We start from the raw sequence: 27985 nt of genomic DNA on the forward strand, positions 1-27985 counted from the left end.
ACCAATCAGCATCCTTGGGCCGGGGGCGAAATCTTCAGGGATGACTCGGCCACTTGCCCAACTCCTTGGGCTACTCCCCCTAGTGGTGAGGAACAGCTAACACTGCCCGTCTAGCATTTGGGACTTTCTGGTTTAGAGGAAAGGTGAGTAAGAATCTCAGGCCTGCAGGACCTCTCTTACAAACTCACCTCCGCCAGTTGTTTGTGGATGGATTTGTGAGCATAGGGTGTGTGCATGCAAATTCGGTGTGCGCCCAGCTTTGACTCCGCCCATGGTTGGCTTTGGCCCCGCCCACCACTGGCGTGCGCCCCACCCATCTTGGGGCTGAAAAGGCTCCCCCATCCCCCTGACTTAATCCATATTCTCTCCCAAGGTCCTGGAACCAAAGTCCCTTTCCAGCCTTGCAGCTGGAGAACTTTTTAACCGGACAGGGAAATTGGGACCTTCAAAAGAGGTGCTGAGAGCCACTAAATTTACGCCTCTTCCCCATAACTTCAGTATTGGGTAAAAAGAAATATCACCCTTCAAATACTATTTTTAAAAAGCTTTTCTCATCTCAAGGCATTTTTTAGTCTCTGGAAGTTGCATTCCAAACTAGGTGGGTGAGCAGTGAATGCCAGCATTTTCAGGAAACCCTCCAGAATTTGCTTGGGCTGATTCAGTTACGAAGGTAACCGATGGGCCATTAGGATAATAATAATAATAATAATAATAATAATAATAATAATAATAATAATAATAATAATAATAATAGTTCCTATCTCACCCTTCCTTCCAATTGGAGCCCAGGCTGGCAAGCATACAGTGCATAAGAGTTAAAAATGAAATGTTTAAACGCTGTCAAAACATTTATCTGGGAGCAAACCACAGGGATGTTTTAACACTTGAAGTGTATGTTTTTAGGACCCAACTTCATGGTTGTAAGTGGTTTTAATACTGTGTTTTAGGGCTGTAACCTGCCCAGGGACCTTAGGGGGGATGTCAGGAAATAGATGATTAAAATAAACGTAGGCTGCAGTCCTGTGCTATGTGTTTTATACATTTGAAGCAGTATCATACCACTTGAAACAGCCACAGCTTTCCCCAAAGGAATCCTGGGAACTGTAGTTTGCTAGTGGCTCTGAGAGGTGTTAGGAGGACACCCCGCATTTCTCTTACAGAGCCACAATTCCCAGAGTGGTTTAACAATCCATCCAAGGGAACAGGGGGAATTGTAGCTGTGCTAGGAAAATAGGGTGTCTCCTGTAACAACTCTCAGTACCCTAACAAACTACAGTGCCCAGGATTTCTTTGGGAGAAGCCATGACACATTATAGTGCTATGGTGCTTTAAATGTATAGTGCAGATGGAATCCAAGTCTACTCAGAATATCCATTGTAAGTCCCGTCAAAAACCAATACAGTACAGTGGTGCCTCGCAAGACGAAATTAATTCGTTCTGCGAGTCTCTTCGTCTAGCGGTTTTTTCGTCTTGCGAAGCAACCCTATTAGCTTAGCGGATTAGCGCTATTAGCGGTTTAGCGGCTATTAAAGGCTTAGCGGATTAGCTGCTAAAAGGCTATTAGCGGCTTAGCGGCTTAGAAAAAGGGGGTGGGGAGCGGAAAAAAATCTCAAGACTCGCAAGACATTTTCGTCTTGCGAAGCAAGCCCATAGGGAAATTCGTCCTGCGAAGCGCATCGAAAAACGGAAAACCCTTTCGTCTAGCGGGTTTTCCGTCTTGCGAGGCATTCGTCTTGCGGGGCACCACTGTACTAAGAAAAAGCCAGACTCATACTTTTTGAATTTCATTCTGTGTGTCGGTTCAGATTCATTGCCCAATGTCAATCTCTGCTGATGGGTGACAGCTTCCATTCCTCCTGCCCCCCCCCCAAAAACAAAACAGTAGAACCAGGGGTTGTTTTGCACATCGGTTTTTTTTTAATTTTCAACACAAGACAAGAAAGATTTCCAGACATCAACCCTGCATCCTTGAGGTTTTGAAACCTTCGGTGGCTCTTTGAACCGAGCTGTAAAATTGGGGCCAGTGCAGAAGGTGCGATACAAACGAGTTACTCTTGGGTAGGAATAGGAGAAATCTCTCCTGGCAGTTCATTGGTCTTGTTTGTTTTAAATCACAAAAACAAGGGGAGAAGTTCACATGATGGTGTAACTTGAAATTTAAAAAATCAGGGAAAAAAATCATTTTCAAATTCAGAATGGAGTTTTTTTTTAATTTAAAAAAAACCTTCAATAAGGTGAGTTTTTAAAATGATGCTGTACGGTACAACATACGGTATTTTCAGTTTTTCCTCCTTAAAAAAAAATTCAGCAGCATCAAAAAAGGGGAAATTTAGAATTAAGTGAAATTTTGCAGGCCAATTTAAAGTGAGGAGAATGTTCTGCCAATTCCAACTTTCCCCTTCCATTTACACATTAAATTCCCCCGTGGTGATGGGTTCAACATTTGGTATCCTCCTCCCAGTTACTTTGGGTGCCTTGTGATGCCAGTTAAAGCTGCCTCCGCACCCTCTCGCCTTTTAAACCCCGATCTTGTTGACACCTAGTTAATTCTTTGAATCGGCCGAGGAGCCCCCTGGAATTTCAAAACCACAAGTTGCCTTTCCGTTTGTAACCACCAAGCATTGAACAGTGATGGAGAAGATTTGGGGAGTCCCTCCTGCAACTCTCCACCACACCCCCCAAACAAACATTTATGATGGTCCCACTTCTCTGGTCCTCTCCATCACCTTTGGGCTGTACTCTCTCTCTCGCATAGGACGTTAGCTTTTCCGCAGCCAGGGGGTCTCCCTTCTCCAATAATTAATCTTCCAGGAGGACCCCGGGCCGTGGCTTCTTAAAGCTTGTTTACTTCGTTTCACAAAACACAAGTTTTTTTCTCGTAACAAATTTTAGGTTCAAAAGCATTTTCTTGTCTCATTGGTAACTAGCCATTTCCCCCCCTTTGCAAAGATGGGCGTAGTCACAGTGGTTCGTTGGAAACAGAGGCCAGGCTTCAAAACTAGAGAGTGCTGTTGCCAACCCAACAAATCTCACGGATATGTCTTTGGGGTGTGTTAAACTTTTCAAAACAAGGGATGTTTTTTTAGGATGTTAAAAGCTCCTGGCTGGGTGTGCTCCTTCAGCTCAAAATATCCACCGTGATGAATGCGTATGGGTTGCTTTTAAAATGGGTTCATGTCCTGGGAGCTGATGAATTTTGGGTCCGAAGTGTCTGTGCTGGATGGTGACCTAATGTCATAGACTGGCCTCCAGATTTTCTGGACCACAGCCAAGCACGGTCTGTCATCAAAGTTGGTGGGACTTGGAGTTACCCAACAAGGCAGAAGAAGAGCGTGACAAGAATGTTATTTTTTAATATGTCATGGCACTGGGAATTTGGTTTAAGTTAAGCAAGGTCAACAAGTCACCTATGGTGAGCCAGAATCTCAGCCAGGCGTGGAACCTTTAAAACAGGACAAAACCCTGACTCTTTTTTTTTAAAAAAGTGATAAATGGGTAACATTTTATATGTAAACAGGTAAGACTTTGCAAAAGCGGCTACCACTTTTTCCGTAAATGACATTTTTTTTTAAAAAAATGGCAACATTTATTTGCCAGCCTGAAGTAGAACAGAGTGGGGGGAAGGTGGGATGGTTAGTTGTTGGAGAAATAATGTTCTATCTGGAGGGAAGCTCTAGAAATGGGTTGTCTTCGCTCCAAGCCTCCAGATTTTCACAAGAGAAAGGACCTGTTTTTAGTAGATGTTCAGATATATATTAGGGCTGCCGTTTTTCAGCTGGTTAATCGGTTAATCCAGCTTGAGAAAGAGGAAGGAGGATGCCTCTTCTGAGATGGTGTGGGAAGAGGACCAAGAAAGGATGTCTCATCTGAAAGCATGCCAGAAGTGGGATACCTTCATCTGTGAACTGAAAAGTTGGAATACCTCTTCTGAGATGACATTGAAAAGCGGATTCCTTCCTGCATGAGCAAGAAGGGAGGATGCTTCTTCCAAGAAGATACGAGAAGAGGGATTCCTCCCTATGTGGGGAAGATTAAGGGCAGGTGCCTCTTACTGGACAGTGCATGATGTTGTAGTTGGAGTATCACCTTAGAAAAACAAAACAGGTTTGGGGAGGGCGTTAGGGTTAGATTTAATTGGCCGATTCATGTGTTCATGGTCTTTAATCATGTGATACCGCTGATAACGGATTATGGCCGGTATCCACAGAATTCTGAAACGAGCCAAAGGAGGCTTTTGACTTGGCTTATAACAAACAGGTTTTGAAAAAAGGTGTTTTGTCCTCTGACATCAGGCAGTGTCTGCTGACTTGCTTACAGAATGGAATTCATCAGTTCCACAGAGCCCAACATGTCCCAGATCTGGGTCTAATTTGTTTGCATGAAGCTCTGTGGGCCGATATTTACTGGAGGGTTCCTTATATCTCATTTTGCCACCACTCTGTGTTTGTTAGGGGAGCACGTTTAGATCCCAGGGCACTGGAGAAAAGAAAGAAGGGTTTTTGTAAAGAAACTTTCAATGCGAACAGGTTATTTTTTATAAGCTAAAGGCAGTGCTTCTTGAAAAGCTCGTTTAGTTGCAAGCAAGTATTGTATATTTCTTGCTGCAAGACCTTTGGGGTACAAGATTTCCCATGATAAAATGGGGAGGAGATCAGGCAAGATCCATTCTTGAAGAAGTTTTTCTATGTCTGTGTCCATATGGAAAAAGTATTTTGTGAAAATACACTCGGAACTCAGCATACCTAGTGACATTATGTCAAATGGAGATATTTTAAACCTCTTTGATTCGGAATATAAATTTCATTGGCTGTGTAATTCCTGCAAAACAGATTTGTGCACATCTGTGTTGTGGGTAATTTGAAGGATGTTTTTCAAAGAGATAAAAGAGTTATTTCAGGTGTTTGCTTTCGCTGTTTGAGCCTGCCATTGTGCATTTACTGGCATAACTGAACAAATTTGTTGGCAGACAGCTCACTAGTCCTCAAGGTTATCAGCAAATCCAGATTAGCTGATAGCTTGCTCAGAAATAAGTTCAGTTTTTGTTGTTTTTTTAAAGAGTCCCACAGTTGGCCTTGTTCCTAACCTGTGTGGATTTCATAATGCGCATTCTCAGAGTTAAGCTTCCTGTACATTTGTGTTTGGTGAAGCTGTGGCACATTGCCCTGTTGGTTCACATTCAGAGGTAGTTGACCTCACACTTGGAAACATTTAAAATGGTCTTTCCCAACCTCGTACCCGCCAGATGTTCCTGGACTACAAAACCCATCATCCCTGACAGTTGCCCACGCTGGCTGCAGGTGATGGGAGTTTGAGTCCAACAACACCCAGAGAGTGTCAGGTTGTGGAAAGCTGGCTTAAAGCAATAGGAGAAGTTGTTGTTGTCTTCTAAAACTTACTTCAGTGAATATTTCACTGTATATTGGAAGTATCAGTAGTAGTCTGTCATGCGTGAAGTTAAATATTTATTTTCTCCTGTGTTTCGGTTTGTGAGGCTTAGATTACCCTTGACTAACGTCAGTCTCCTCCATTGTGCATCTATGCCGAATGTGCAAAAGCCACTGGAGAAAAATTCTTACTACTTCTGTTGCTCAAGCTCTGCCAAAGTTCAAGATTTCCCTGGCAAATCTGTTGCGAGAAATGGGATTTCCCTGGATCCCTATGTCACCTTGCCCCTAAGGTTACCAGACTTTTTCCAGTGAATCCGGGGACACTTTTCAACTTCAGTTGGAATGATAGTGGACATGGACATGATTTGTAAATCCGGGGTCTGTCCCTGGGAAACGGGAACATCTGGTAACCTTAGTTGCCTCCATTCTCCACTGCTTTCCCAATTATTTAAGTCTCTGGTGGTTCTCACTACAGCGGAAGTTTTGGGTGTTGTAGGTAGGTTGGTTGGTTTATTTATTGGGGTTGACACATGGCGCTGAGAACACCAAGGCTGAAGGTTTGATCCCCATATGGGACAGCTGTATATTCCTGCATTGCAGGGGGTTGGACTAGATGATCCTCAGGGTCCCTTCCAACTCTATGTTCCTATGATCCTATGATCTATAAGGCAAATGTGACTTGGTCTAAGGCAGCTTCCTCTGTTCCTGCGTCAGAGCTGTGCCATGGGTTTCGTAATCTTTAAAGCTACGTCAAACTCAGCATCATGGATTTTGTGGTCTGTAACAGGGGTGTCCAACTCCCAAGAGACTACTCCCACTATAAATAAACTCCATATACCCATAAATCCAAAATAAATTCAATACCCATTGGATTGATCAGAGTTGTTGAGCTTTTTGGGGGGGGGGGTGATCACTGGAGATCACAAGATCGACCAGGGATAGCCCACAATCTACCGGTAGATTGCAACCGACCTGTTGGACAGCCCTGGTCAATAAAGCTGTGTGAAAGCTTAAGTTATTTTTTCGCATTTATATTTGGCCACAATTGTGCTGCAAGATTGGGGGGTGGGATGTAATTTTAAAGTTGTGTGATGAGCCAACGGGTTAAACATTCCCATATTTTAAATAGGTGCAAAAAGGTGATGCTTGAACAATTCTACAAGAGGTGGCTTGTTTTGAAAGTTAAAATGGTTTGAAAAGTGGCTTGTCCATAGTGTAAAGTGAGCTGGGATTGGGTGATGCTGGATATGTGGGTTTCTCAATATGGGACATGTTTTGTGCTTAACTAAAGTGTTTCTTGTGTTACCTCCTGTAAGAAGCAGTAGTTTGGTGTGTTAACTTTACAAGCACGGGGAGCATTGTGGACTTTGTGACAGGAGGAGCCTCATGTATGAACAAATAGGCTGGAGTAGTGATGAATTCATCACAGCTTCACAGCTCTTAATTAAAGCAAATTTTGAAGGGGAAAACTGCTACTAGGTTTATGATTACTGAATCATATATATGAATACACTGAGAAACTCAGAAACCAAGCAGTAACTGGGCAATGGAGGAAAGGGAAGATGATGGAGAAGGGGAAGGCTGTGATTTTCATCCTCTACACCAGGGTTTCCCAAACTTCAGTCCCCAGCTGTTCTTGGACTACAACTCCCATCATCCCTAACTAGCAGGACCAGCGGTCAGGGATGATGGGAGCTGTAGTCCAAAAAAAACAGCTGGAGACCCAAGTTTGGGAAACCTTGCTGTACACATGTATTTGGGAGTTGCATTGAATTGTGGGACTTGCATCCGAGAGGGAAAACATCTGCAGGATCAGGCTGCAAAAATCCACTAAGGAACATTTCTGCATGCTTAAGCCTGGGGAAATTTGGGTGGGCGAGAGGGGATCTTCCATAGGTTATTGGACTCCCAACTCCCATCAGCCCTAGGACTGATGGGAGTTGTAGTCCAGCAATGTCCAGAGGGATGCAGATTCCCCACCCAGGGGAAGTTAAATATTTTCCGAAAAGGTTCTTAAGGAGATAAGTCGAAATAGAACAGAGATCTGTCATTCAGTGTCGCCACTGGCAATGAATGGATAAGAAGTTGTAAGAGTGTTGTAAGAGCGGATCTGCAGATGAAGGAACTGTCAAGAGTAGCAACGGAAAGATTGTAGAGGAGCCTGTGGTATGCAAAGATAAGGGACCGAATATTCTACCTTGGGACGTCAGGCGGGTGGTGGAAGAAGACTTCTGTTCAATGTTTCCTGAAACGAGCATCTCAGAGACTTGGGTTGGGCAGCTACTTTTGACATCTCAATTAAAAAGTGGGCATCTTTGGTGAGGATGACTTGTCCTTGTAAGAAGATACTTTAATGAATGTGGCTTCCTGCAAACGAGGGTGGCGGGTGCCAACCCTGAAAGGGGGCGTGGCTTCTGGGACGGGTGGAGATTTATTAGAAGTGGGATTGGCCGCCACTCGGGTGGCCTTCGAGCTTCTTACCAGAACTAGGATGACATTAATAGATCTCCAGAGCTGGCCGGTGGCCATTAAGATGAGCTGCATGTGAGGAAACGGGCTCAGAGAAATGAGTTCAGTTGGCATTTTAACACGGACCGACCCGATTTGCGATTCCCGAACCAGAACACAAACTGAAACGCAGCTCGCCTTCCAAATTCTGCACACAAGGAGGTGTGTGTTTGTGAAAGCAAAATCCCAGAGTTCATCGTTATATTTGGGAAAGTTGCTTCCAAAATAAGAAGCCTATTAGCTGCATTTTCTTCTACACGGTTTTTGCCTGCTGGTAGAATATCTACGGATCTTAATGCACACTTCTTTTTTTAAAAAAGAATTGCACAAACCGACACAAAAATGAGGGATTATGTGAAATGAAGAGAAAACAAAAGGGGGGCAGATTCAGCCCCCTGCCAGCCACAGAGACGCGAGTGGAGTCGCTCAAGTGGTTTCTTAAAGCTATATAGTAAACGTGTTCCCACGTGACCAGAAATTAGGCCACTAGTGGGCATCTTTGAAGATCAGCGGCAACGGTTTTGAAAAGCACCTTTGGTTATGTTTGAATCGAGGTGGGTGGATATGTAAAAACCCAAAGAAATAAAGGAGAAACAACAGACTCTGGGTTGGGCCCGTTTTAATTGGGCAGTTAATTTTGACAGGAAGTGGGGTGCCGTTGGAAAGCTCCCCGTTTCCTGTCGGCCTCTGGCGATTCCATAGAACCACTGTGTGTGTCTCCGCTATCTGGGAGACACTTGTCTATCAAAGGGAGGTGGGGAAATCTCAACTCTCATCAACTAGGAAAAGAGATCATTTTTGCCTAAAGCACTAAAAATAATCCAAAAGAAAAAGGTTGAGTATTATTTTTTTAAAATTCATATTTTTTTTTGGTAGGGGAAAAGGGAAGAGGGAAAAGTAAGGGGGATATTTTGGTTATGATTCCTAGAGAAGGAACTAGGGTGAAAAACGGGGAAGATGGGGTCAGCAAAGCTTTAGGAAACGTCTACCTAACAGCACTTTTTTTCTTTTCCTCTCATACACAAAACTTTGGGTCGACAGGGTTTCGTTTTTCCGCAAGCGCACAGAGAGAATCACACCTGCGCGAGGCAAATTTTGAGGTCACTCGGACATGCGCTCTCTCTCACATACAGTCTAACGCTGGCCGACTGTGCTTTTCTTTGTTTTGAAAGAGCTGACAATCAAAATCAGGAAGAGAAGGAAAGGACAGATGGAAAGGACACCAGCCTGGGCACTGTGAAGCCATGTTCACACGGACAAAGCTTAGGGGGCTTTTGTTGGGATCATCTAGACCACGTACGTCCACCTCTACAGTCCGAGTGGGTAAGGTGTTTGGTCTAGGATCCACGAAACCAGGATTCCTGCTCAGCCATGAATCTTCAGTGGGTGCGACCTTGAGCCAGCCAATCTCTCTTAGCCTAACCTACCTCACAGGCTTGTTGTGAGGATAAAATGGGTAGGGGAAGGGAACCATTTTTGCCACCTTGAGCTCCTTGGAGAAAAGGTGGGGTGGTTGTCCTCTTTGGGCATCAAGAATATCACCCTGCTGGAGCAAAGACAGCAGTTGAAGCCAAGGCTAAAGTTGGGACCGGCAGAATTTGGAGAGTGCTTTGGGGTGACCCAAGGGGTGCTGTGGGTTAAACCACAGAGCCTAGGACTTGCCGATCAGAAGGTTGGCGGTTCGAATCCCCACAACGGGGTGAGCTCCCATTGCTCGGCCCCTGCTCCTGCCAACCTAGCAGTTTGAAAGCACGTCAAAGTGCAAGTAGATAAATAGTTACCGCTCTGGCGGGAAGGTAAACGGCGTTTCCATGTGCTGCTCTGGTTCGCCAGAAGCGGCTTAGTCATGCTGGCCACGTGACCCGGAAGCTGTACGCCGGCTCCCTCAGCCAATAAAGCGAGATGAGCGCCGCAACCCCAGAGTCATCCGCGACTGGACCTAATGGTCAGGGGTCCCTTTACCTTTAAGGCAAGATGAAAGCTTCGGTGGTTTACGAGTGGAGGCCACCAAGGTCAGAGACACAATGTCGAGTGTGCTGGCTTTCAGGGACCCTGATACCAATCGGTCGATAGATCAGTGTTATCAATCAACTCATTGGCAATCGAGTTCTGTACATGCCGTTTCCAGGTTTCTACCCCTAAATGTTTAACGCTTAGGCTGAGACTGCCCTACTCAGCGTAAACCCATGACAATTAATGGCTCTGAACCGGTTATGCCCGTTAACTTTAACCGGTATGCTCTAGGCAGGAGTAGCTTTTGTGTACTTATTAAGAGTAGCAATTTTTTCCTCTTTGGCAGCCAAAGGATTGCTGAGCTTAGTCCACTCCAAACAATAAAAAGAAGAAGAGGGGAGATGTGCTGGACTTTTGTGTCTGTGAACTTCATGGCCGAGCTTCCGGTTCGAGTTAAAACCCCGTCCGTTGTTTTTTTTAAGCTGCCTGAGGATGATGGAGCTAAGCTTCCACCACATCTTGATATGCCGGCTTTGGTGTCCGAGAAAAGAGAAAGAGGCCAGGAAAGGAAGGAAAAGAAGAAAAGGAGGAAGGCGCTGGTATAACCATAGTGTCTGGTCCCCTGAGATGGACACACTATGTTGGCCTCACGGTCGAGGCTCTTTAGCTCTAAGGGAGTTTCTGGAGGTAATTCTGGTTTGAGAGTAATTTGAAGAGCTAAGTCACTGAGCCTCCAACCAAATCTTGGATGGCCTCCCTCAGGGGACTGAGGGAGTCCGCCCACAGCCAGAATCTGGGTGGGACATTTTGGTTCTGTCAATAAATACGTTCCCCCTTACAACTGAAGAGCCCCACGGCAGTCGGGCCGGAGGTCCCAGCTGCCGCGGCTGTTTCCAGAGGGCTAACAGCGGCCCCCTACGCCCTGTAGGCCGCCGCCCTCCCGCTTCTGAGAAACGTCAAATGCTAAGGCTCTGTCCTCACACACGGTTAAAGCTCTACATCTTTGGAAAGCAGTTCAGCAAACTTTTGTGTATCATCTTAAAAAATATTTGGATAGAGACGTCATATATATAATATATATATATCAAAAAAAAGACACTCTGTAGGAAGCAGCAAGAGGAGCTATGGAAAAGGGGCAAAGGAATGTGAGGCTTTGGGTGAAGCGTGTCCCCCCCCTGCCCACCCCATTGCCCCCCTCATGACAGAGGACGGAGGTGGGTATTTGGGAGAGGGGGGGGTCCGCTGCTGCTGCTCCCACTTTTGGTTTGGCGATATTTGGTATGCTGGTGCCGAGCGCCCAGGCACCGTGGGTGGGAGGTGTCAGAAAGGGACGGTCCTCGCCCCACCCCGAATGGACCACATGACTCATTAGGGAGTAATTTTGGAGCCTCAACCTCCCCAAAGCCCCGGTAATTCGTAGGGGGTTTGGCTTCGGCACAATTTGGGCAGGGGGAGATCAGCATCCACATCCACCCTTGAGGCAGCCAAGAATGAGAGCGGGGAGAAGTTGTCTCTTTACCCCCCGCTTTCTGGCTTTCCCTCAAGATGGCTGCCTCAAGTTCCGGAACCTTCCGGTTGCCGTGGAAAGCTGCTCCCTGCCGCCCCACCTCTCTGCCACTACCCCTTCTCCCTTTTGGCAAGGGGTGGGTGGGGTTTAAGCAGCCAGAGGGTGGCTGGCAGGTTGAGGTAGTTTTGGTATTTGTATCAAAAATAGATCATTCGGGAGAACTGGGGTGGGAGTAGGGCTCAGGTGGCCGCTGGACCGGACGCTATGGGGCTAGCCGTCCAGCGGAGGTGAGGTAGATTCTTTGGAGGTTTGCGGTTGGAATCCTGGATGGGTGGTGGGAAATTGGGGGCAGGGGAAGGCCCTGCCTCAACAGAGCTGCCACCGGGCTCGGTCGAGGGGCCTCCCCCTACTCCGTTCCCACCGGGCATTGGCTTAACCACTGGGCTGTGAAGGAGGGCAGCGCTCGACGGTCACTTCAAAGTGGGGAGTGTCATGGGTGGTGAGTCCATCGGAGGATGGGGGGTTCTGTGAGGAGAAAGGAAGGCAGGTTAACCACATTGCCCTTTTGGACACCGCCTTTTGGCTCGCAAGCTTTGCTCCTCACTCCCAGGGTGCCCTGCAGATATATCAGACCCTGCTGGCCATCTCCCCGGCCCCCGTTTGAGCCTCCGAGTATAAGCTCTGGAGAGAAAATATGATGGAATTGAGGCCTTATTCACACTATGCATTTAAAAAAACTATGATAACACTTTCGGGGAAATTCTGAAGAATCCTGGGAGCTGTAGTTTGTTCATGGTGCTGACAGCTGCTATTCCCCTCCCAGAGCAATTATTATTTATTATTATTATTATTATTATTATTATTATTATTATTATTATCTGGATGGGTTTCCTCAGCCACTCTGGGCAGCTCCCAACAGAATATTAAAAACACGATCAAACATTAAAAACTTCCCTAAACAGGGTTGCCTCCAGATGTCTTCTAAAAGTCAGATAGTTGTCTATTTCCTTGACATCAGATGGCAGGGCGTTCCACAGGGCAGGCGCCACTACCGAGAAGGCCCTCTGCCTTCAGCTCCCAGAGTTTCCCAGGAAGAGGGATCGATTGCTAAAACACTCTGGGAATTGTGGTTCCAGGAGGGGAATAGCAACTCTCAGCACAATTAACAGCTCCCAGATTTCACTGGAGGAGACCTTGACTGAAGCAATATCACAGTGATTTACATCTTCAGCCATGTAATCAGCAGGGCTACCGCCATGGCCCTTCCCCCGGGGCACCTTGGTTCTGCCTGGGAAGGCTGCTGAGCTAAGAGCAGGTATACACACACACACACACACATCCATCCTCACCTGGGTAACTAGTTCCACCATCTCTGAGGGTTTTGCCCCACCCTCCAGCTTCCGCTGGTTCCGGGGAGGTTCCCGTGTGGTGGTCTGCACCGGTTCTGTTCCCTGTGGGATGGTCCAGCTTTCTTGGGTCCCTTTCTTACAGAACAGGCTGTAGAAGGAAGACGTAGAGAGAAGGGGTTCTTTCCTGAAACATTTCTTAAATGGTACATAGGAAATCTGCCCAGGGTAGTGATGATGATGATATGTTGTTTTTAGTTTATTTTAAAATTAATTATTTTAAAATCTTTCTATATAATATTATTGCAAGCATCACACTGCATTTTGCCGGATCCGTGAGCAGGGGGTAACAGCCCCTAGTACTGTCATATCTCATGTTACATTTGCTTGATGTTACGTTTTTTCAGGTTGCGACCCGGAAGTACCAGAAAGGGTTACTTCCGGGTTTCGCCGCTCGTGTATGCGCAGTAGTGCTAAATCGCGCTTCACGCATGCGCACAAGCACCAAATTGCGCTGCGCACCTGCACAGTTATGGCGCTTCAGGTTGCGGGCTTTACACGTTGCGAACAGGCCTCCGAAACGGATCCTGTTCTCAACCAGAGGTACCAGTGTGCAGTCAAACCTCGGCTGTCAAAAAGAATCCGTTCCAGAAGCCTGTTCAGCTTCCGAAATGTTTGACAACTGAGGCACAGCTTCCGATCGGTTGCAAGAGCTTCCTGCACTCAGCGGAAGCCGTGTCAGACATTCAGCTTCCAAAAAGCGTTTGAAAACTCTTTACTTTCAGGTTTTCGTTGTTTGGGAGCCGAAACATTCCAGAACGGAGCTGTTCAGGAACCGAGGTTTCACTGTAATACATTTTAAACTAGGATATCATGGTATAATATCCTAACATCATCTCTTAAAGTAAAAAAAAATAAAAATTACAAGAAACATATGTAGCATCAGGGTCACAAAATTTAGAAGCAATCATATGAGTCACATATACATGGTAGTTATAGTTAAGGAGACTGGGAGGGGACACTTGGAATAAACATTTCAGGAAACTATTACTTTTGTGTTTATATCCTGTCTTTCCTCCAAGGACATGATTCTCTCCCCCCTCTCCATTTTATCCTTACAACAACCTTGTTGAAATTTGTTAGGAGGAGAGGCAGGGCCCAGCTTAAGCTCATCTAGCAAGCTGCATGGCTGATTTGTGCACCCTGGGCTCTCGGGTCCTACCTATCCCAACACCATAATCATGATACCACACTGACTCTACCATCATGGCTACAATCTATTTATGTATATAGTTAGGGCCTAGAGGGAGGCGGAGGCAGGAATTTCAGGAAGATCCACTGGGACATAAAAAGAGAAGTGTTAGGGTATACAATGTACCTCTAGGAAGGAACTGCGTTCGTACCTTGGTTTTCGAACAGCTTAGTTCTCAAACGTTTTGGCTCTTGAACGCCGCACACCCAGAAGCGACTGTTCCAGTTTGAGAACTAATTTTGGAACCTGAATGCCCGATGAGGCTTCCGATTGGCTGCAGGAGCTTCCTGCAGCCAATCAGAAGCCGCGTTTGGGTTTCCGAAAGTTTTGGAAGTCAAACGGACTTCCGGAACGGATTCCGTCTGACTTCCAAGGTACAACTGTACTGTGAGTTTTGCAGAGGGCCCTGGGTGAAAAAACATGGGCAACTGTGGGTTAGGATCGAAAGTTCAGCAGGTTACATAGCACCACCAGGGACTTTTCCTGTGGTGTACCCCTCGGAAGATTGTGCATGTAGGAATGGGGCCCTTTGGGTGGATAAGGTCCTCCCCCCCAAAAAAAACCCCCTCTGCTATATTTGGGTGTCTAGGAAAATTAGGGAATGCTGGGAGGTCCAAGTGATTCGTAAAGAACAGCCTCCACATCCTCACCTCTTGCGGTAGCCGAACATAAGGAAGAGGACACAGAATATAATGCACGCCATGCCAATGTGGACGCCAACCACGATGCCAGCAAGGGAGCTCTCCCCGTCCTGCCCACACTGGCACACTGAGTTGGCATCTGTGGGACAAAGCACAGTCGTTAGGGGATGGAGGTCGCAGAGATGGAGAGATGAAGAAGAGTTTGGATTTGATATCCCGCTTTATCGCTACCCGAAGGAGTCTCAAAGCGGCTAACATTCTCCTTTCCCCTCCTCCCCCACAACAAACACTCTGTGAGGTGAGTGGGGCTGAGAGACTTCAAAGAAGTCTGACTGGCCCAAGGTCACCCAACAGCTGCATGTGGAGGAGTGGAGACACGAACCCGGTTCACCAGATTACGAGTCTATCGCTCTAAACCACTACACCACACAGGCAAGAGGGTTTCTGTTTCTCTTCATTTCTTGTTTTTCCAAAGATTCAGTTCTGTTCACATGAATTTATCACATCCGTATGTTTATGTATATATACACTAGAGGCCAAAATTGTGGAAACCTTTAGGAAATGTTGCAATTATAAGTTTTGGTGGTTCAGAACACCAGTCTTTTTTAGAACGACACCATAAAACAATAGCATAAATACCATGTATCGATAGAAAGATAATGTAATGCAGAAGATAAAACACAATAAACTGGATTGAATTGTTCTACCTAAAGTTACAGCTAAATAACCAGAAGGGGCGGATTTGCTTAAAACTGACAAAAGACTGATGTTATGAGACATCAGACCTAGGAAATCCCAAAAGTTTCCACAATTTTGACCACTCTAGTGTGTATAAGTTTGTGTTTAGAAGAATCCTCATGAAAATTCATTAATGAAAATTCATTTTAGTGTGAATTTCTCCCAATAGACACACCTTTGTAATTTCGCCTAATTATCGACATTTTTGCAAAGCAGTTTTTCCTTATGGACTTGTGCACTTTTTCTGTTATTTTCACTAGTATATGCGTTTTTGTAGAGAAGTATGAATTTTGAAGGATGGCCCCATTCCAGTTTGTGAATTGTTTCGGTAAATGTAAATTAGGTACATTTGCCTTTAAATGCGAACAGAATTGAATTTATCCCCCATCGCAGAAGTGTGTGTGTGTGTGTGTGTGTGTGTGTGTGTTTCTGGTCCTTACCCAGCCTCTCAGAGTTCTCCTTGAGGGAGACAAACCGCACACTGCTGTTCCCATCGCCATTCCCGTTGAATGCCTGGAGTTTGATCTCGTACATGGCAGATGGTTCTGTGGGAGAGAGTTTGGAAAGGCGAGGGGAGTGGAGGTCAGGTTTACGGAAGCCAACACTAGGGGGCAGCATTGATGGAGAATCTGAGGGCTAGCTAGCGGGGGAAGCTGAGGGGTAGGGGCCAATTTCTCCGTCATGTGGCAAGGAATCTGCCTCAGACCAGAACAGACTATTAGTCCACATACCGTATTTTTCGCTCTATAGGACGCACCGGACCATAGGAGGGGGAGAACAAGGAAAAAAATTCTCCCCCCTCTGCTCAGCGCCCCTTCAGCGAAGTGGCAGGAGAAATGGAGCCCCAAGCAGATAGCCGCCTGAAGCCCCGGAGTGCGAAAGCAACGCAAAGCCAAGGAGCGAGGGGGGAGCGCTCCCTCTGCACTTTGGAGGCTTCGCGTTGCTGTCGCTGAAGCCAAGGAGTCTGCATTCGCTCCACAGGACACACACACATTTCCCCTTAATTTTTGGAGGGGAAAAAGAGCGTCCTATAGAGCGAAAAACACAGTAGTTCTGCGTTGTCTACTCTGACCGGCAGCAGCTCTGCAGTGCGTCTTCCCACAACCACTGGATCCTGGAGACACCAGGGAGCTGAATCTACAGTCCCCCTCGCAGGAGGCCAAGGAGGAGACTCACCCAAGTTGCTGAACGTGAAAGAGTTGGCCATGCCGGATAAGAGCTCTAGGCCCTCGTAGTGGGCGCTGGGCAGCTTTCGGAGGTAGAGCTTGAAGCCTTCGATTCGGCCCGGCTTGGCAGGCAGCTCCCAAAAGACGTGGACGGCGCTGTTGTTGAGAATCTTGGTGAAAAAGCCCAGTGCTGCAGGGACTGAGTAGACAAGGGGGAAGGTGGGTGACTGTCCTCCCCACCCAGATGGAGAGAAGCAGGGACACAGCATCTCCCGTACCTGGGGGTCTCTCTCAGTCCCATGCTATTGCCAGGAAGCTGTCAGTGGCTCTCGGCTGGCTGCCCGGGAATTATAAAGACAAGGGAAGGTTTCTTACAGTCCTTTTTTATTTCAATCTTTACAGAGAGAGGCTTTGGGACCCAGCCTCTTGGATAAAGGCATTGCCCTGAGTGAATCGCCACCCTGTCTCTCCCACTTCCTCATTCAACGTCATCATAACCTCTTCTACGGGTGCCGCTACATGCCCTCTGTCTTTGAGCTCTTCGCTCTCCTACTTCTACTTCTTCTTCTTCTTCTTCTTCTTCTTCTTCTTCTTCTTCTTCTTCTTCTTGATTTCTTGGTTTACAAAAGTATGTGCAATGTCTCTTTTTTTTTCAAGTTACATTTTCTATAGATCAGTTTCATTTGTTAAGACATTAGAGTTACATTAGGAAGAAAATGGGAGGAAGAGGTGGAGGGGGCCATGGTGAGTGGGGCAATGTTTCTATTTTGCTTAATGTATGTGTGGGGTTTTGCGCCAGCGTCGCTTGTGCAGGTTCTGTTTGCTATTCACTTGGGTTCCTTTGGTGGTGAGAGAGGTTGGGGTTGGCCCAGGGCAGTGTTTCTCAACCTGTGGGTCCCCAGATGTTGTTGGACTACAACTCCCATCATTCCTAGCCAGCACGACCAGTGGTCAGGGATGATGGGAGTTGTAGTCCAGCAACATCTGGGGACCCACAGGTTGAGAACTGTGGGCCTAGGGTGTGGTTGCTTGTTTGTGACTGTTTTCACGTGTGAGTGGGTGTTTTTGAATCAGGTTAGCCAGATTGATTCGTATGCTCTGCTACCTTTAAGGATCACCAGGTTCTGGGAGATGGAGGGTCTGGGATGCTTTCTCATGACAATGTGTTGTTCTGGCTCTCTCGTGATTTCCCAGCTTTCCCCCTCATCTGCCTCTGAGCTGCAACCTCCCTCAAACCCCTGTTGTAAATCTGTCCTTTCTTTCCTCTTCCCTGGAATGGTCAGGATGCGTCTCTGCCATTCCTCCTCCGCCCAGTCCCTGAAAGCTATTACCATTTGTGGCTGGTGCCCAGTGCAGTAGGGATCCAGCGTTGCAGTGTGTGTGTGTGTGTGTGTGTAAGACCTGTTACTATTTCTGCAGCATCGCCCCTGTCTCCAGTGTCCTATACCTGCCCACTCAGCATGAAAAGGGAGCATTTTAGCCACTGAGAAGATGTCCTGACCCTTTGTGCCAACTGGAGTCAATCAGAGAAGGAAGGTGAGTTGGCCACTGAGGACAGGTTCCTAGGGATACTCTGGAGAAGGTAAAACAGCGAGGAGTTGCTGTCCCGCATGCTCCCAAGCTAACCGTGTAGGAGCATTGAAGACACAAAGTGCTTTGGTTCCAAGAGAACGGCGTGCATTTCAGTTACGTACAATGGAAAGTCAAAGGAAACACAACTTGAGTCGTTCCAGATAGCTCAGTTGGTTAGAACAGGGGTTGTCAACCTGGTCCCTACTGCCCACTAGTGGGCGTTTCAGGACTCTAGGTGGGCAGTTGGGGGTTCTATGGCACAAGCTGAATCCTCCTTCCATCGAGCACTGGTGGGCGGTAAGGAAATTTTACCATCAAGAAAGATGCATTAGTGGGTGGTAGGTATAAAGGTTGACTACCCCTGGGTTAGAATATGGTGCTGATAATGCCAGGGATGCAGGTTCGATCGCCTTATGGGACAGCCGCATATTCCTGCATTGCAGGGGGTTGGACTAGATGATTCTTGGGGTCCCTTCCAACTCTACAATTCAATGATCATCTGTTCTAAAAAAAAAAAGATACTGGAGCACACCATGTTGTTTGCATAGAGAAGAGCGCATCTATCTGAAAGGCCACACACAGAGATTTGCAACGATCATTGCAATGCATCCCTAATCATGATCTCTGTGTAGCTATAAGGTTATTGCACTTCTTAATTTGCCAAACCAAGAATGGATAATAATAATAATAATAATAATAATAACAACAACAACAACAACAACAACAACAACAACAAAGGCTTCGGCTAGGGAGGGCGGGATATAAATAAATAATAATAATAACTATTATTGTTGTTGTTGAATAATAATAGTTATTATTATTATTTATTTATATCCCGCCCTCCCTAGCCGAAGCCTAGCTCAGAGTGGCTAACAACCGTAAAATGATACAACATTCTAAAATCATTTCATTATAAAATCAGTTCAAATCAGATTAATGGCAACCATTGGGCTAGAGTGGCTGTGAGGATTGCCAAAGGAGGGGGTCAGGCTGTGCCCTAGCCAAAGGCCTGGTGGAACAGCTCTGTCTTGCAGGCCCTGCGGAAATATGTCAAGTCCCACAGGGCCCAGGTCTCTTGGGACAGAGCGTTCCACCAGATCGGAGCCACAGCCGAAAAAGCCCTGGCTCTGGTTGAGGCCAGCCTAACCTCCCTGTGGCCTGGTACCTCCAAGATGTTTTTGTTTGAAGACCGTAAGGTCCTCCGTGGGACATACCAGGAGAGGCGGTCCCGTAGGTATGAGAGTCCTAGGCCGCATAGGGCTTTAAGGGATGGGGCAGGAGGCGGAGGTACCAAGGGCAGGTACAGCCGGAGCCAACGACAGCCACGGCCAACCAATGATGGTCTCGCCCCCGTCTTCCTCATCTACAAGGAGTGGCACTGAGACGGAGGAGGACGAAGACCGCTCCAACGGATGTACTCACTGCTGCCTAGAGTGGTGGCCAGGATGGGCTGGGAATCCTGGCTGGCACCCAGGGGTGAGTAAGCCTTCAGGTAGATAGAGTACGTTGTTGAGGGCTCCAGGTTTGTGAAGACGTGCTGGAAGGTGGTCTTGCTGACGGCCTCCTGGAGCTCCCGGCTGTCGGACTCTGCGGGAGGTGCAAGGAAGAGAGGTCAATCGGCGATGCTCCGTTTTTCAGATGGGATCAGGATGGGACCTTCCGGTTTGGACCAAAGGCCCACCTCGCCCATCATCCTGTTCTCCCAAAGCATCCAATCAGGTGCCTTCAGGAAGCCCACAGGAAGGGTGCAACATCAACAACCTTCCCCTGAGGGCTTATCCCCAGCAACGGAGGTTCCGTTCTTAACCATTGGGGCTATTCACGTAAGAGCATTCCTACTGGATCAGAGCAAAGACCCCCCTCACACAAATTACCGTATTTTTCGCTCTATAAGACACACTTTTTCCCTCCTAAAAAGTAAGGGTTAATGTGTGTGCATCTTATGGAGCGAATGCAGGCTGCGCAGCTATCCCAGAAGCCAGAACAGCAAGAGGGATCACTGCTTTCGCTGTGCAGCGATCTCTCTTGCTATTCTGACTTCGCTTTGCCAGAGAGGCGCTGCGCAGAGAGGGAGAGGATTTTTTTTTCTTATTCTCCTCCTCTAAAACTAGGTGCATCTTATGGTCGAATGTGTCTTATAGAGCGAAAAATACGGTACTTGTGAGATAGCCTGACACCATAGATACCCAACCACCCGCTCTGATCTGGCACCATTACAACATGCCTTCCGCATTTGTAAGAAAATGAAATATTTTACTGCGGCACCATCCCTGGTGTACGTAGTCCACCAAACCTGCGCCTGGAAAGTGAACCTTGGGTGGGAATTTGGGGTGAGGCTCACCACTCACCTCCCGCCTTGCGGATGTGCAGCACGTAACCGATTATGGCCTCTGTCACTTCCATGGGGGGCTCCAGCCAAGACACCTGGATGGAGGTGGTGGAGAGGGCAGTGGCCTGGACCCCTTCTGGGGAGCTGGGCAGCTCCTTGGACAGGGCCACAGCTAGCCGGGCGCTGGCCTGGTTGGTCCCTGCGCTGTTTTCCGCAATGCACTGGTAGATGGCTTCGTCCGCTGAGGTAATCCGCTGGATCATCAAGGTGCTATGGAAAGGTTTTTTTGAGGGGAAAGAGGCATTAGCAAGACAAAGACAGAAGGTGCTGTGGCAGAAGAGGTGGAAAGTCTTCTCTTTTGTTTAGAAAAAGGCACAACTCTGCTGATTTTCATTTTGAAAACACCTGGTTCGGCAGGTGCAGGCTTTAACCACTGTTAAGGAACTCATCTGCCTTAACTATTGTGAACATGGCACAGAATTTTGAATTATTAGTTTTTGTAGCCTGACAGTCAGTGACAGAGAAAAGGGAGGTAAATGTCCCCAAATGAATAAATGAGTAATTTGGAATATGCAGAAAATATAAAAAAAATAAATTTAAGGAACCGCAGAAAGAGGGGGGAAGGAAGTCAGGTTTCAAAATGTTAAAATGATTATAAAATTATTGAAATGGATAAAATTGAAAATTGATAATAATAATGGCATGCTGCGACCGTCCTATGCTTCCAGGATTTTTTAAAAAATGTTTTATTGTTTTACTAAGTATACAACATGACTAACAGAGTATTCCTACAATTCAACAGGGGGAAAAGTAGAGCATGGTCAGGTATAAGGTAAGGAGATGAAAGACAGAAAGAAAAAATATTAAAAGAAGCCTGTACAACAAGAGGCAACATGGCAGTATTCCAAGATAAGACACACAGAGTGGATCAGAAACTCATATAATCAAAAACAGCAGCAGATGAAATCATATTTGGATGGAATTTGCCATCTGCGTTGTTTAACAAACTGATGGAGAAAAGGGAGATAAAGAGTTCTTAATGGCTGAGAAATGTTCTCTGTCTGTCTGTCTGTCTGTCTCTCTCTCCCTCCCTCCAGCCTTTGGAAAGTTATACTCTTCCTGTGTTTCCTGAATACACACAGACACAGACACATATCCCTCTCTCTACATAGGGCTCCTTCAGCAGGAAGTAGGATGAGGATAAAACTAGAATTAGTTGACTCTCCTCTGATTGGCTCTGGCGCCCCCTACTGCTGGGCTCCCTGCCTTCCGTCCCACCAGACCCCAAAGGGCACCGGCTGCCACCACTGCCCAGCCCTGGCTTAATCCTTTCTAAGTGTGTTCCCTGAGGACGTTCCCAGCCTCACCTGTTGTTGTGCGTCAGCTTGATGTTCTCGCCGGGCGCCAGGACCTTGCCGTTCTTCAGCCAGATCAGGTGGGGTTCCGGCACACCTTGGGCCACGCAGGTGAAAATAGCGCTGCTGCCAGGGGGCTTGGAGACCGATTGGGGCCATTGCACAAACTCCGGCGGGGCTGAGGGGGAGAGGAGAGGAGGAAGGGAAGTTGAGTCATGGTACCAAGCCAACATCTTAGGGTCGTGAACATTACTGGCAATGGCTGGTTTGAAAAAAGCAAGCCTAAGGGCATAAGAACATGTGGAGAGTATAATCCTTCTCTAAACTAAGTGAACACTTCAGCAAGACCTCTCTGCCCTGCTCGATCTGCCTTATCTAATTTACTGGATCTGTCTATCCACCCATAAATGTTCAGAGGAGGGTGGCCAGGGTCGAAGCGCCCAAGCTCAGAGATTTTGCTTTGTATGCAGAAGGGTCCCCGACAGGGCTAGATTTACCGTATTTTTCGCTCTATAAGACGCACCAGACCACAAGACGCACCTAGTTTTTGGAGGAGGAAAACAAGAAAAAAAATATTCTGAATCTCAGAAGCCAGAACAGCAAGAGGGATCGCTGTGCAGTGAAAGCAGCAATCCCTCTCGCTGTTCTGGCTTCTGGGATAGCGGTGCAGCCTGCATTCGCTCCACCAGACGCACACACATTTCCCCTTACTTTTTGGGAGGGAAAAAGTGAGTCTTATAGAGCAAAAAATACGGTAAGTCTGATGAGGCCCTAAGCTACTGAAGGTAATGGGGCCCTTTATATGTCCAGCTGTCCTTCGTCAACAACAAATTGTCGCTGTTTTTTGTGCTGAATATGTGTTATATGGTAATTTATGGACCTAATAGGTATCTTAAGCCGTTTGCGCATGTTGCCATGCAACCAGTCCATGCAGAATGTAGGCACCCTATATATAAAAATGAGCAAACCAGTGATATTTTAGGGAGCAGGCTAGCAGGTGAGACCCATGACTTACATCAGGGGTCAGCAAACTTTTTCAGCAGGTGGCCAGTCCACTGTCCCTCAGTGCTTGTGGGGGGCCGCACTATATTTTTTTTGGGGGGGGGGATGAACAAATTCCTATGCCCCACAAATAACCCGGAGATGCATTTTAAATAAAAGAACACATTCTACTCATGTAGAAACACGCTGATTCCTGGACCATCTGTGGGCCGGATTTAGAAGGCAATTGGGCCGCATCCAGCCCCTGGGTCTTAGTTTGCCTACCCATGACTTACATCATGGGTGCCTACACAACACAAAACACTGCTGCTGTATGTAGGTTTTATTTTATTTGTTTTTTATCTTATATTTTGGAAATGTACATCCAGGTGTGTTTTTTCCTTTAATTTTTTTTGGGGGGGGGCCCCAAAAGAGTGGGGCCCTGAGCTAGCTGTGACTTGGTATAAGCTCCTATTCTGAAGGGGGCTATAGCTCAGCAGCCAAACATCTGCTCTGCATGAGCTCCTTAGAGAAAAATGTGTGGGACATAAATGCTAAAAAAATAGAAGGGGGGGTTGGAGTCATGTGCATGCATAAACACACATGGAATTGCATGTGCGCACCCCATGCGGCATCCACACCCGCATGGCGCTCTGTGGACCAACGCCACAGTTTCTCGTGGCCCTTTCCAAATCTGCCCTTGCCCTGCTCCCTTCTCTTCCGGCTCCGAGGACTCAGATGTGCCAAAAATAATGTCCATTGCCCATTTTGCAGCCTCTCTCTCCCTCAGGATCTGGTTGCCGGGGTCACCCTCCCTCCTCCCCCCCCCGCCCGCCCCAGGGGGTGGGGGGTGGGGTGGGGCAGAGTTACCGCTAGACGCAATTACAAATCCACTCAACCCTGTCAGACGCACGAACTCTCTCTCTCCCTCTCATTGCAAATCCTGCATTATGCAGAATGCACACAAATTGAACAGAGACGAGGCCCTGGAAATTTCGTACTGTTCACGGGGTTTTTTTTTTTTTTAAAAAGTTTTCAAAGAAGAGGGAGTTACACACACACACACACACACACAGAGGAGCAAAACATCTCTCTGCAATGGGCAGAAAATAAAATAAAATAACCCCCTCACTTATTATATTTCCCACATCATTTTTAGTTTCTAACCCTCCCCCCCCTTCTCTGGATCCACCAAAATTCTTTCCTGGGTCTCCTTCGCTAAGAAACTGAAAGAAATCATTGTGTTAAGCGAATGCAACTCATCCTAAATCATCTTTCTCTCCCCCTCCCCGCCCCCGTCCTGAATTGGTGCTTCCGTTTGCTCCAAAAGCAGCCAATTTCTCTCTCTGGGCTCATCCACACAGTTGTTTAATGTGGGCAGTAATCTTCCCGAACCTCCTTTAATTCTCTGTTGTCCGTATGACGCTCTAACCACTACGCTACATTTAGTTGGCTACGACCCACATTCAAAGCATTGTTATACCACTTTAAACAGCCACGGCTTCCCCCAAAGAACCTGGGAACTGTAGTTGGTTAGGGATGATGAGAGTAGTTAGGAAGTCCCACTCGCAGAGGTCCAATTCCCAGAATTCCCTTGGAAAAGGGATTGACCGTTTGACCACTCCAGGAATTGTAGCACTGTGAGGCGAACAGGGGGGTCCTCACAACTCTCAGCACCCTTAACAAACTACTGTTCCCAGGATGCTTTGGGAGAAGCCAAGACTGCTTGAAGGTGTATGCATATCCTTCAGCCTTTCTCCGATGAAAATAGGGGCGTCCCCTTCCATAATGATAATTTTACAATATACCCCACACATCTTACTTGGTTGCCCCAGCCACTCTGGGTGGCTTCCAACACATATAAAAACATAATAAAACATTAAACATTTTTAAAGCTTCCCTATACAGCACATCAAAGTGCAGGTAGATAAATAGGTACCACTCCGGCAGGAAGGTAAACAGCGTTTCCGTACGCTGCTCTGGTTTCACCAGAAGTGGCTTAGTCATGACCCAGAAAAACTGTCTGCGGACAAACGTCGGCTCCCTCGGCCAGTAAAGCGAGATGAGCACCGCAATCCCAGAGTCGTTCGCGACTGGACATAACTGTCAGGGATCCTTTACCTTTACAGTGGTACCTCGGGTTACAAATGCTTCAGGTTACAGACGCTTCAGGTTACAGACTCCACTAACCCAGAAATAGTACCTCAGGTTAAGAACTTTGCTTCAGCATGAGAACAGAAATCGTGGGCTGGCGGCGCAGCGGCAGCAGAAAGCCCCATTAGCTAAAGTGGTACCTCAGGTTAAGAACAGGTTTAGATTAAGAACGGACGTCCAGAATGAATTAAGTACTTAACCCGAGGTAACACTGTATACAGGATTGTCTTCAGATGGTTCGAGGGGTCTGATAACTCCATACCCTCCATCATTTTAGGACATTCCAGGATCAAATCAGAAATTGGGACGGCTTCTCTAAATCAGGGATGTCCCTAGGAAATAGGGACACTTGGAGGCTCTGTGTATGTTGATGCTTTAAGTGCAGTTTGCTAAGGGTGACAGTGGCGTAGCGTGGGTTGTCAGCACCCGGGGCAAGGCAAGTAATTTGCACCCCCTAACCCGTGAATTTGCGCACCCTAACCCGTGGATTTGCGCCCCTAACCCTAACCCCCAGATGTTGCACCCGGTGCGGCCGCCCCCCCTGCACCCCCACGCTACGCCACTGAAGGGTGATGAGTGTTGTTAAGAGACCCCCTCTTCCCCACCAATACCCAGAGTTCCCTGGGGTGCTAAACCACACTGGGAATTGTAGCTCAGTAGCAAACTCCAGTTCCCAATATTCTCAGAGGGAAAGCCACAAATTTTAAGGCAATATGATACGGCTCAAAGGCATGTGGCCTCCTTTAAGTTTTGAACTGGACTTTTTGGAGCCATTTCCGAAAGACATCTAAATCCCTCTTTGCGGTGGAAGGAATCGGGCTCGGGCGCCACAGCCCCATGGATCGGTCCTGGCCCCCCAGCTGCGCCACAGCCGAGAGGAGCCCCTCTCAACATCCCCCCACCCACCCCTGGCCGCAGCGTGGGAGCGGCCTCGGAGGCAGATGTCACATTGAAAGGCCTGACACCCTCCAGAAAAGAAGCTTTAAGCTTGCGAGACGGGCCGCATCTCATTAGCTCGCCAAAGGGCTGGGAAATGCACAGCGGCCCCCTCCCCGCCTCGCCCCCCAAACAAAGGAGAGGAGAGACGGTCCCCTCACTTGAAAATGGCTTTGTTGTCCAGACGGGGCCGGCATGGCAATGGAGGGGGGCGAGGGAGTGAACTCTGCCCTTTCCCTGTGCCCCACAGAATGCGCCAGAGGAATCTGCGCACCCTCTCACACGCCCAGCAGCCACCCTGAAACATATGCTCGCTCGGACCCTTGCTCTTGGCGGAGCTGGGAGATAACAGGAGGTCAGGAAGCAGGGAGTTTAAAAGAATCTGAAGGGACATAGAGATACCCCCCGGCCTTCTGGATAGCCCCCTAGCCATCGCTCAGGAATACAGCACCTGCCTTGCAGACAGAAGGTCCCAGGTTCTCCAAATAAGGCTAGGAGTTGTCCCACACCTGAAAACCTGGAGAGCCACTGGCCTTTGTTCAAAAGTTTGAGGACTAGAACCTTGCATTCTTTTTAAGGGAAGTGTTGCAGCTGGGTGGGAGAGAATCTGCTTTGCCTGCAAGAAGGTTCAGTCCCCCAGCCTCTCCAGGAAGGCTTGAGAGCCGTCCCTTTCTGAAACCTTGGGCTGCCGGTCAGTGAGGACAATGGTAAGCTAGCTGGGTCAAGAGCCTGACTCAGGCCGAAGTGGCTTCCTCTGCTCCGAATGCCGCAGAACACCTGCTATGAATGCAGAAGATTCAATCTCTGGCATCCGTGGTTAGAAGCAGGCAGGCAATGGGGAAGAACCTTTATAACCTGAGCGCCTAGATGGATGCTGCCAGCCAGAGTAAGCTATACTTGCCTAGGTGTGGGTCAACCCCACAATCACCTCATTACATAAATCATGTTCAGAGTACCACAACACACACTTAACTGGCTGTAAAGTAACATAACATTATATACAATAAAACTGTAACTGTCATATCAAAAAATTGCAAAGCACAGTTCCTGGTGGCAATAACATATCATATCACTATTATTATGTTTTGTGATATTCTGAACATGATTTACGTAATGAGGCGATTGTGGTGTGTGTTGACCTAGTCATTTGCCATGGCTGTTTCTATTGCTATAATTTAGGTAATTAATGATGTTACATGTTAATAGTTTGATTATTACAATATAAAAAGTGGAAACAGCAATGACTATGTGTTGTGGTATTCTGGAGGAGAAGAAATAGCCTGACATACTCTAAGTCACCTTCCTAATGTCCCTTTCATCTCCGCAGTATATCGGTTTTAATGCCACCTTTTCCTCCAGAGAGCTCAAGGGCAGCTGCATGGCATAGGGGGGATTCGAACCCTGATCTCGCCCAGGTCCTAATCCGACGCTCTAACCACTGCGCCACACTGGGAGAGGGACCCACTGTCCCAACAGCCTAACACTCTCCACCCCCTTTTTAATCTAAGCAGCGGACCTCTAAGCCGGCCCATTCTGCACCTGAACACTTCTGATAGCTTAGAGGGCTGACCCCCACGCTAAACACCTCTTTGCCTCTTAACAATGGACCGATCCTCCTATTTTTCCATTTTCGCCTCCAAGTCCATATTCATGTGTCATCCTAGAGAGAAGAAATCGAAGGGGATCTGGCAGCAGTGTGTGTGTGTGTGTGGACGAGGAGGTCATGACCTCTGCCCTTTCACCCCGCAAAGTCAAGTGTGCCATTCCCAGCTGAGACATGCCGGCCAAACCTCGGAGACTCCATCTTCACCCACCTTCTCATCGCACCCTTGACCTCTCCTGCGGACCCTCGGAACAGCCACAGCTCACGTGCTGGGGGGGGGGGTAGAGGAAGGCTTGACTCCCCAACACAGACCGCTGCTTTCTTCACACACACACACACACACACACACACCTTTGTATGAAAACAGAGCCCTGGCAATTCCGAATTCACCGCCACCGCAAGGGGTCCATTTGGCCGACGCCGTTCTCCTGGCAGGGTTGTGGGGTGGCTGTTTTGGTTGTTTTTTTTTGCTCCCATCAATCACCCCCAGGCCCTTTTGTCCTCAGCGCATGGGTCATGGAATCGACCCCACATCTCTTTATCTGAGCCACGGCCCA

At 47.5% G+C, this 27985-nt stretch overlaps 1 protein-coding gene across 1 annotated transcript in view; it reads right to left on the bottom strand.

Moving 5' to 3' along the window:
• Positions 1–10168: 10168 nt before the first annotated feature.
• Positions 10169–27985, bottom strand: part of LOC310666041 (immunoglobulin superfamily DCC subclass member 3-like) — a 33319-nt gene continuing 15502 nt past the window's right edge. Inside the window, exons 7-14 of the mRNA XM_083416542.1 lie at positions 21767–21932; positions 20419–20669; positions 19493–19657; positions 16509–16697; positions 15773–15877; positions 14604–14733; positions 12705–12852; positions 10169–11880 (exon numbers count right to left, since the gene is read on the bottom strand). Coding sequence (XP_083272668.1) covers positions 11788–11880; positions 12705–12852; positions 14604–14733; positions 15773–15877; positions 16509–16697; positions 19493–19657; positions 20419–20669; positions 21767–21932 — 1247 coding nt within the window. The 3' untranslated portion in view covers positions 10169–11787. The remainder of the gene's footprint in view (positions 11881–12704; positions 12853–14603; positions 14734–15772; positions 15878–16508; positions 16698–19492; positions 19658–20418; positions 20670–21766; positions 21933–27985) is intronic.

Source organism: Podarcis tiliguerta (genome assembly GCF_965153285.1).
Source record: "Podarcis tiliguerta genome assembly, chromosome: 16".
NCBI classification, from domain to species: domain Eukaryota; kingdom Metazoa; phylum Chordata; class Lepidosauria; order Squamata; family Lacertidae; genus Podarcis; species Podarcis tiliguerta.